This window comes from Oryzias melastigma, unplaced genomic scaffold (assembly GCF_002922805.2).
Source record: "Oryzias melastigma strain HK-1 unplaced genomic scaffold, ASM292280v2 sc00317, whole genome shotgun sequence".
Taxonomy (NCBI): Eukaryota; Metazoa; Chordata; class Actinopteri; order Beloniformes; family Adrianichthyidae; genus Oryzias; species Oryzias melastigma.
This window is the reverse complement of record NW_023416923.1, coordinates 49,325-60,578: the sequence shown is the minus strand read 5'-3', so window position 1 is coordinate 60,578 and position 11,254 is coordinate 49,325. Positions and strand designations below refer to the sequence as shown.

General features: G+C 36.1%; 1 protein-coding gene across 1 annotated transcript in view; it reads left to right on the top strand.

Annotated features, from left to right (window-relative positions):
- LOC112140464 (gastrula zinc finger protein XlCGF17.1-like) overlaps positions 1-6,787 on the top strand; it is an 11,689-nt gene extending 4,902 nt beyond the window's left edge. The window contains exon 2 of the mRNA XM_024263425.2: positions 3,679-6,787. Coding sequence (XP_024119193.1) covers positions 3,945-5,027 — 1,083 coding nt within the window. The 5' untranslated portion in view covers positions 3,679-3,944 and the 3' untranslated portion in view covers positions 5,028-6,787. The remainder of the gene's footprint in view (positions 1-3,678) is intronic.
- Positions 6,788-11,254: the final 4,467 nt, after the last annotated feature.

Sequence of the window (11,254 nt, the reverse complement as noted above, 5' to 3'; positions counted from 1 at the left end):
ACAGCGCACGCGACTCTGTCCCGTTGTATGTCACGTGACTTCCAAACAGGAAAAACACACCGGGGAGGAGGAGGAGGAGGAGGAGGAGCAGCAGCAGCTCGGGTTTAAAGTCACAGCTGTCAACAAGCTTTTGCCTTCTCGCTCTTGGAGCTTTTCGTAGAAGATCGTGATATAACGATATCTTAAAAATGACATATCGTCAGCTTTGGAGATCGTACGACGGTTTTTTATCGTCATATCGCCCAGCCCTAATTTGTAGCATTCCATTAGCTGCATTAAGCTACAATTAAATGTAACCTAAAATCACAAAAACGGTAAAACAAAAACGAGCACAAAAGCAGCATAGGAACCACAACATTAAAGAAATAGCACGAATTCATAGGCGATCCACCAAACTGAAAAATATGAAGTAATTTCGATCTGCAGATGTGCAGTAGGTGTAGGTAGTTAGGATTAATAGAACACCAGCAGGAGAAAGCCATTGCTGTTTGTAACCATTGAGAACCATCTATTACAGCGGGGGGGTTACGGTGAAAAAATTAAACTAGTTCATTCTAACGTCCCCTAATTTTCTTCCTTTTTTAAAAATATAATTTCTCTCCGTTTTTTAATGTGCAGTGCCTCAAATCACTTTGTTAATTTGAGCATCCTGAGGGTTTCTTTTATATATCTTAGATTCAAAAATGTAATTGTTTTACTTTTATAAATAGACCTCAGTGAGCAAACACTTTATTTTGATTGTGTTAATACTGTTTCTGTCTGTTAATACTGTGTATGTCTATAGATTTTAAAAATACTTTCTATATGTTTTATAAAGTATATGTTTTAAAGCTTTAAAAATAATTTCAGGCTTTCATTAAGGTGCTGATTCAGATTGCCTCTTTGGATTGAAGTCTTGTTTTAATGCCAGAAACGAAAGGAGAAAAGCTGCATGATTCATTAAAGGCTTAATAAACTATTGTCTTTATTTTTAGTTAGAGTATAGCTAAAACACTTTAAGTTTAAAGCTAATGATGGTCTAAATGTGTGTTTTACATCCAGTCGACGAGCGACCCGATTAGTCGACTAATCAAAAAATCGTTTCTGACAGCCACATTGTACAGTCCAGGTTTGTGGTAGTGGTGTAATGGTGTAGGGGATTTTTTCTTGTCACACATCCCTTAGTACCAATTGATCATCATGACAACACCAGAACCTACCTGAGTATTGTTGCCGACCATTTCCATCTCTTTATGACCACAGTATACCCATCTTCTGGCAGTCTACTGTAAGCAAGATAATGCACCATGTGAAAAGGCTCCAATCATCTCAGTCTTGTTTCTTGAACATTATAATGAGTTCACCTCGATACATGCGAGGTGTACCTTATAAAGTGGCTGGTGAATGTTTAAAGTGACGATACTACACAGAAATGGTAATTGGTAAGTTGTTATCTCAAAACTACATTCTCTTTGACACACATGCGCAGTAGAATTATCAGAGGGGTAGGACACAATTATGGTGAAACAGTGCAAACTCACGGGAGGGGTGTGGCAGTTTCACGGGTTTAATGGATCATTAATGGGCTGTATGGAGATAAACCAGAAGATCTGCAGCAGATCCGTGTCTACAGTTCCTCTCTGTCTGTGCGGTGAACGTTTCAAAATCCTCTTTGAACTGAACGCCACGAGGGTGGCGCGAAATATGAATTTATGCTGGAAACAAATTGCTCAGCCAAGGCTGTATTCATATTGTGCGCCGCGCTCAAGTTGTTCAGATTTTGTGGTGAGGATTTTGAAACGTTAACAGCACAGAGAGTGAGGCACTGTGTTATGGAGTTGGGGAGCTGTGTGAAAACTATACACAAGCTGCAAATAAATGTAACCTAAAGTAAAAAAAAAATGCAATAAACCACATAGAAACCACAGCATTAAACAGATAACACGAATATATATACATTTTAAAACCTTTAAAATACTATATACAATTACTGTATTTTTCGGACTATAAGTCACAGGAGCCAAAAAATGCATAATGAAGAAGGAAAAAAACATATATAAGCTGCTCCGGAGTCGCACTTTTATGAGAAAAGTCCAACATTTATGAACAATTTCAATAAGCCCGACGTAACGTTGCATTTGACACAGAACGCGATTCATGCATCACGTTTGAGTCGGTCGCCTCTTATGACGTGCGTCAAATTTGATTCTCAAGGTTTGTCCAAAAGTGTGTTCATAAACTAGATGCTCCCATTGCGTGGTTTGGAGAAGCTATCCTTTAGCCTCATTGCTACATGATGGAGGCTTTGACTGTATTTCTGGTTTAAAATACACTGAAGATACGGATGATGTTGAGAGGTTAAGTCATTTATTTTAAAGAGCTCCACAAAACCATCTATAATCACGTCTCCATGTCTTGGTTTTTCAGCCTTTTTCTCACGGCGATGGTTACTTTCTAGCGTGCTGGAGCTGCATCTGAATGACGGTGTTTTTAGCTGTTTGTAATCCAGTTTGATGACTCGCTGTACCGCAATAGTCCAAGGAGAGAAAAATAAAAACAAAAATAATAATATCTTGATGAAAATAAGAAAATAATTTCCATGAGGAGAAGGATTCGATTCTCTGCAACGTTTGTTTTGAACGGATCTTCTTCTTCTGCGTTTCTGTTAGCAGACAGCACCAAATAGTGATACACAAACCTACAGTGCTCTCTAGTGTTTGTTAGTGGGAAACAACCACTAAAAGGCAACTGGTTGTTAGTGGAGGAAATGACGAATATATGAACCCATTAATCTCTTAAAAAGTCACAAATAAGTTACTCCTGAGTATAAGTCGCACCCCTGGCCAATCTATGAAAAAAAATGCGTCTCATAGTCCGGAAAACATGGTATATGTGGAAGTTGAATTCAAACAGAGGGGAAGTCATTATATAAGCACAAGATAACAACTTTTTTTTTACAACAGCAACAGCCTTAACAAGCTTAAGAGAATGCCATTATTTTTAGAAAATTGAATTGCTTAAAAATAATTCATAAATGGTATGAACCCATCATTAGCGTAATCTAACTATCAATTAAATCATACTAAGAAAAGAAGGAGATATTTACTAAAGGGGAGCAGACTGACAGAACTTGTACTTCTCCCAAATCCTGGCTCCAGGGGATTATTTTTTTATATAAAATAATAATAAGAACATCATAAAAACATTTCAATGCATGCACTTGTTTTTATTGTGAAACTAGCGTTCTCTCTCTTTCTCTCTCTCTTCCTTTCAGAGCTAGCTCCTCTTTGCTATATGCCGCTTTTACAACTGCACTTTGGAAGAGACGGCCTAGCTGGCCTAACTAAGGGAAACCCAAGAAAGCGAAGCGTTGTGAAAATAAAATCTTGATTTTCCCCAAAAGGGAATTGTCTAAAACAACAAATTCAAATTGATAAAATTGATTTACCAGCCAGCCCTAATTTGTTCTCAAATTTTGGGAGTAGATCACGAATGTCAGAGTACTCTGATACTCGTTACAGTCCCAGTTGAAGTAGGACTTCAAATTTGATTTCGAAAAAAGAAGTAGCATTTTTTTGTTTTTAAATTTTTTCATTGTTGAGCTTCTGAGTGATGGGATATGTTTTTATTGGTGCTTGACAATATACAAAGTTCTTTTAAAGTATAAAAAGGCTCATTCTTGTCTTTGTCTCCTTGTAGTTCTCCCCCAACATGTGAGTGAAAAGGAAGATCTCTGCAAGCAGCAGAGAAACTCCAATGTGGAACCAGAACCTCCACAGATTGAAGAGCAACAGAAGGAGCCAGAACCACCACAGATTAAAGAGGAACTTGAGGAACCAGAACTTCCACAGATTAAAGAGGAGCAGGAGGAACCAGAACCTCCACAGACTGAAGAGGAACAAGGAGGGCTTTTTATCAGTCAGAATGAAGAGCAGCTGGATCTGAAGCAGGAAACTGATATCTTTATGGAAATTCTTACTTATGAGGAACATGAGAACAGTGAAGCAGATCTAAGCAGTCAGCAGATATTTAATGTAAATCATAGTCAGGATGAAGAAGGAAACCAACATGAAGAATCCACATCAACTCCAGATGAAGAGACAAAGCCACACAACAGAGATCAGAGGAAGAGAAGAGACAGAAGTCATGTCCAACATGTGGACAGCTCTCACATGTCAGAAAGTCAGTGTGACTCTGACATAGGAAAAATCCCCAAATCTAATTTGGTTAAACACAAACCATCCCCAAAAGAAAAGAGAATTAACTATGTGAAGTCTGATAAAAGAACAAGAGTTGATCACATTGTTTCAGTTCGCACAAAATCTGACTCTGACGAAAGTCCTTATGTCTGTGAAGAATGTGGTAAAAGTTTTGCTTACTGGTCTCATTTCCTAATTCATATGAGAAATCATACAGAAGAAAAGCCTTTTTCATGTAAAGAGTGTGATAAAAGCTTTATTGATATATACCATCTCAATAGACACATGATAACTCACACAGGAGAGAAGCCTTTTTCCTGTATACAGTGTGATAAAAGATTTACTCAGGTATCTAGTCTCAAAACACACATGAGAATTCATACTGGAGATAAGCCTTTTATTTGTAAAGAATGTGATAAAAGTTTTAATGATATGTATCATCTCAAAAGGCACATGATAACTCACACAGGAGAAAAGCCCTTTCCCTGTATACAATGTGATAAAAGATTCACTCAAATATCTAGTCTCAAGACACACATGAGAATCCACACAGGAGAGAAGCCTTTTTCGTGTAAAGAATGTGATAAAAGATTTAGTGAAATATCTGGTCTCAAAATACACACAAGAACTCACACAGGAGAGAAGCCATTTTGCTGTAAAGAATGTGACACAAGTTTTAGTCAAATATCTCATCTCAAAAGACACATGACAACACACACAGGGGAGAAGCCTTGTTCTTGTAAAGAATGTTGTGCGTGTTTTAGTCTAGTTTCTCTAGACTCGTCTAGACTTGAATTACACATGAGAACTCACACAGAAGAGAAGCCTTCTTCTAGTCAAACTATTTAATAAATAACTTTCTCTAAACTTAGAAAACCCTTGAAAACGCACAGCAGATGACTTGTGCTGAAAAATACATAAGTGTTTATTCAGGACAGGGATATGTTGTGAAAAGTAGATTTACTACATGAAAATGTATGCAAAACTATGACAAATGTAACCATTACAATGGTAACATTTTAAGCCCTTTTTTAAATTTTATTTTGGTTAATTTATTTTACATGTAAAAATCTACTAAACCTCTATAATGTTTTATACTCATGGGGTTCCACCCTTATTCTTTTAGTTAACTCCAACCATTTGTAATGTTTTTTTGAGGCTCAAGTTGGTCTCTCAGTCTGAGTCAGAAAGAAACAAAAGAACGTCAAGCACACCGCAGTCTGCTGACAAACGTAAAGATCTGGATTTTATTCTCAAGTAGGACTTGGCGTCATTCCACATTTCCGAATGTACCTAAAGATGACCATTATGTTGCTGTGTTTGAATAACTGACCAAGTCCCCTGAACTGGTGCATTAATTCAATTAAAAGGAGGCCTTAGTGAGTATTTAATACATAGAAAAGAAATGTTCTTAAGTCTGATGTGTACTATTAAATCTTCCAAGTTTCTATAAAAAAAAAAACTATTTTTTTTTAAGTTTTCATCATCTATAGACTACAATCATCAAAATAAAAAGATAAAGGATTGATGCATTTCAATATATAGTGATTCAATCTAATGAGTTTGAATTGATCAACCAAAAAAATGTTCATTTAATTCTTGTACAGGTAGAAATGTGTTGTTTCAATTAGCATGAAATCTTAATCTCTTTAACGAGTTGAGATACCACTAGTTTTTGTATTGGCGTTTTTTTTACTCTTTTCTTTTCTAGTCTGTTACCATGACAATACTAAAAATTAAGTGGATGACGATTCATTTTAACAAGGATTTGATTTGTATCCTAATTTGGGGTTGCTGTTCTGATTCATATTCGATATTTGTTCATTTTGAGTAATTCAGGACATCTTTAGCCAAAAACTCGAGATAAATACCTGGTACTGAACAGTGTAGATTCCTTGTATTTCTCATAAGTTAACCTAATAATAAGTTAAATATGTGTACAAACAAGTAAACAAGAGTTAATAGCAGATCCATTTATATTTTAGTTTCATAATGTGTAGTACACTATTGTTTTTATTGTAAAAATGATAAAAATGGAACATTATTGGAGCATTATATCACACTGTGTGATCACATCTTTACAAATTTCAGTGTTCCCACAAATTGGATCGTAAGATGTCATGATCATTTTTTGCTGCCGTCGCCAGCAGTGTTGCTAACATCCAAATGGTGTTTTCCAGTATTGATAGAGTGAATTAATTTTATTGAAACACTTTTATAATGGTGTTGGTTGATTTGTTTGAATTAAATTCATAACTTGCCTCAGACAAATTGATCTGAATCACTGGACTATAAAACAGTTAATCGTTGTTCCACCCACTAGAAATGTATAAATATTTAAGTTATACTTTTTAATGATTGCTGAAGTTTTCATTATTGTTTCTCACAAAAATATGACTACAGTTTATATTTTGTTGAGTCGTGTGAGAAAATAGCAATTTTCTGAGGAAAATTGTAATTTTTAAGGAAGAGGTGCTAAAGAAACAGACTGATGTTCTTGTGTTCATGTGAGCCATGTTTTCTTGTAGAGATTAGAAGTGTTTCTCTGTTCTTTTTAGTTGTCAGTGTTCTGTCCCAATCTTCACCGTGAAAAATAAAGTGAACGTGAACATATGGTTTTCTGCTTTTTTTTATTTGTTCTCTGAAGGTTTCAAGGCTCCTAAAGTCCAGTCCTCAGCAAACATCTCTTCGTTTAACATGAACTTTCAAGGAAACAAATCAACAGAGGATGGTGGATTTTTAATGGGAAGACGCAATAAAGATTCAGCCCAGATTAGTGTCACTGAGGCCCCACTCAGGAGGCTGGGGTTTGTATCACTGACAGGTAGCGGCAGTCTTGGTGTGTTATGACTCAGGCTCTCTCACTCGGACAGTCAAATGCTACACACCTCTTTGTAAGAATCTGGTGTGTTTTAGTGCAGTGTCTGTTACTGGTGTTATCGTCCTTACAGCCACATTTTGTTACATCTGAGATGAGAACACGCTGTCTGCATCTTCTTTTTTTTTTTTTTTCTCTTAACTATTTTTTTTCCCTTTCAGAGTCGCGGGGTGTTGTGTTGTGAAAATTGGCTATATAACTAAAATTGGATAAAAAGAATTGAAAAAAAGAAATTTTACGTAAATAATGAAAGGTATCCCAACAAATTGCAACCGAAATTTGTGCAATATTTCTTTATAAATGTCCGACCTGGTTGTATTTGTTTTTCCCTCTTATATCAAATGTCAGTAGTCCTAACTGCGTGCTCCACAGCTGATCCCCAAAATCATATGGATGATATTGAACAAGTCGTGGATTAAATCTCTCTCTGACAAAATGGTCATAGTTAGATGGCGGTTACAGGTACTTCATTAAATGCTGCTTGTTTGATTATGAAGGTAGTAAAGATTTTCTTCTTCTAATTTATACTGATTTTACCGCTAGCTTTCCACATGAGACGTAGAGCTGCAGAAGATCTTTTCTGCCCAGTTAAAGTTTCTTACATTCTGTGTTCACAAAATCTCTCAAAACAGACTGACTTAAGTCAGACAATTTAAACGTGTCCTACAATAAAGAAGAACTAATACCTGGTTCATTATTTTCAGTAGCTCCCCTTTGCATTTGCTTATAACCGTGTCTGATCCCTGCAGAATAATAAAGGTAAACAAGGATAAAAATAATTTGAAATCGTCAAAAAACTTTCCTTTTAAAGCATTCTATGTATGTATTTTTACAATGACCCCTTAAAATACCCCGGAAAACAATAAATACATTTTATTACAACAACTACATTTAGCCTTGGGCCCTGTTAAAAAAATCACAGACAACATGCAGCAACTGTTTGGTAGATGTTCCTTTGTCTTTTTGGTGTTCCCTCGTACAAGTGATTCCGGTGTCTGATTCCCAGCTGCCAACATCTGGAACAACACCATGGAAGATGAAGAAAACATGGAATCAATCATCATTTGATCCGTCTACAATATAGTGATTACACAATGTGCATGTTTATTTCTGCAGTGTTTTTTCTTCTTTTTTACTTGTATTATTTATGTTTCACATATAGCCTTATTTTAAATGTTTTTCATAAGCTTTTGAAACATTTAGTGCAGAGATGGGTGGAATCAAGTGAGCAACAGTATGGGTTGATCGTCTTATATATATGTAGTTTCTGCAAACACACACTTTGGACTAAAAACAAATGTTTAGAGAGGTGACATTTGAGTCTCCTCAGCAGGGGGATTGTTGCAAAATAGACTAAAATCATGCAATGTTTGTGTTTTTGTTTTAACTTTAGTGACCAAAGATTGATATTCTGACCCCTCCCTAAAGCTTTTCTGCATCCAGCTGCAGACACACCACTGCAGCTCACATTACACTTCTAATAAGCCAGTTAGAATCAGCAGCATCTGCAGCAGGGCTCCAACACATTGATTACTGATCCACACAGGGGGACGTCCAAAGGGGCGTAGCTAGCAACTTGAGAGAACAAAAAGGAGAAACTTGAGGTATCGGATTGGTCCAGCGCGCTGAAGGTAAACTGATTCTTAGTATGATCTAAATTGTGGAAAGATTGTTCATCTTTTAACTTGTGATTTCTTCATTTTTGTTAAGCTCAATCCTCTCCCGAATAAAAGACTGGGGTGCAACAATATCCAACTCAACATAACTTTAATTATTTCAATAAAATAACTTCTGAATTTTCTATAGCTATCTCGATCTTATCGATATTTGGCATAAAAAATCCACAAACACTTCAGTACTCCTGGAATAACTCTGAACACTCTAAAAAATTAAGTGAAATATCTTGATATATTAATAACTTTAAAATGATAACAATAGAGGGAATGAAAATATTTCCCCCAGACTAAATACCATACAGAGAACATTTAATCAGTGGTTGAGACGGGATTTATCAATATTTTGCTGCATTTTATTAAGAAAGGCAGAAGGTTTGTCAAGACTTGTGTCTCCCTGCTACTCAATCTATACATCCCCCACAACTATCAAGTTGTCTAATTCTATTCTCTTCAAGTTTATTTGTAAAGTAAAACACTGTTTACGAAAATAACAATTGGTCAAAGAATATAAAAATTGTGGCCTAATATTTAATTGCAGCGTTTAGATTAAATTGGTTGAAAGATTGCATCTCAAACCCCCAATCTGTGTGGTATCATATCCCCAACAAACTTTTTGAGAAGGTTGGAGGACTAGAGTTTGAAATGTGTTTGAAACACTTCCAAACATTGAAAAATAATGATATCCCCATAAAGGATAAAAAATGCATCATTAAATTGATAATAGACGTGACCTAGAAACCACTCTGATGAATAAATCCTTTTCTTTATACATAAAATATCCACTTGCACCCAAAATGAAAGAAACACATTTCTAAAAAGTATCTAAAATGTACCCTGTTTGAGATTTTTTTACAATAAAGATTTAAATTTAAATCTGAACCATGTTGTATCTTCTGTTCCTTTTTCTAAAATTGCAAACACAAAAAAAACTTCTGGACTGATATCCATAATAGGCTGTTACTCATAGTGTTTTCCCTCTTTTTCTTTATCTCTACTTTATGGGAAATCTGAACCCGGATCTTTCTGATGTCATCAATCTTATTATTCTGTTGACATTTCATTCATTTATGTAAGTGGAAAAACACTTCCCTTTTGTTGAGTATCTTTTTGAATAATTTTTCTGACTACTTTACGTGTCTTAAACACATTTTACACAAAAGAAGAAAACGTCAGAAAGTTATCAAAATATATCAAAACTGTTATTTTTAATTGTATCTCGCCTTGCTCTTAACTATTTTTTGTCATTGTACTTATTTTTGTACACTACCATTTCTGTTTTTATCAGCTCCTTTCGAATGTTTGTTCACCCTAACTTGTTTTGTATATGAATAAATAAAGTTAAAAAAATGACGCCCTTATATTTTTTCACAACAGAATATTTTTTTAGCACGTTTATTGAATAAATCTTTATTTAAAGTATTTTTCAATATTTGAACCGTATTGACGCCATAGACTGTAAAAATTATTGTACAGATCGAGCACTGAGGTCCCCCATTGGAAATGCATTACTTCCTCTCCTCGCGAAAGTAGCGCGAAGCGCTAGCATGCTAGCAGCGTTAGCTTGTGCTGAGAGGACGTCGGTGTTTCGTTGGGACGTTCGTGAGGTTTCTACAGAGATGTTGCGATACGTGGTTCGGTTCCGAACAATCCTCTTTAGCTAAAGTGTCGTAAATGAGTGAATGCGTGTTGAACGTAAAGACAACGTGGCTGTGATTGTGAGACTAGCAGATGATCGGAGCTGCTGCTGTTCAGAGGACTTTGGTGTTTGTTGGAGCTGAAGATCTTCTGCAGCTGCAGGAACCATGTCTTCCCTTCAGTCTCTGAGAGAGTTGATCAGCGAGCGACTAGCTGCTGCTGCTGAAGAAATCTGCAGACTCTGTGAAGGAACCATCGTCCAGTACGAGCAGGAGCTCTGTCGTCAGCGCAGACTGCTGGATATCTGCTGGAAACCACAGCTTCAGCTCCACCACATAGGTAGGACACTTCTTCTTCATCTTCCAGAACAGTCGGATCCAAGTTCTTGTGGACTGACGAAAAAAAATGGCAACATGTGTAAAGTGAGTTCCAGTTTACGGGTTTAGACTGGAAAAGTTGACAACTAAATACTGTTTAACACAATTTTACATTAATACTAAAAGGTAACCGTACCAGCGGTATTGGAAAATTGTGCAATATTTATCTTATAAATGTCCTATCTAGCTGTATATTTTACCTCCCTCACAAATCAAAATACAAATATCAGTAATTCTTTCTGCAGAAAGCTGCACAGATTCTCCCCAAATTTGTATGGATGAAATTAAGCGAGTCACAGACAATTTCTCTCTGACAACCCAGTCAAAGTTAGATGAAGGTTAGAAGTACTTCACTGAATGGTGCTTGTTTGATTATGAAGGTAATTAGGATTTTTATTCATTCAATTTATGCTAACGCTAGCATTACACAATGGGTATGAAATGTAGTCCCAATCTAAGTTTTTCCCTTCTCCCCCCCCCCTTCATGTGGCCCTTCAAAAGGAGAGTTAA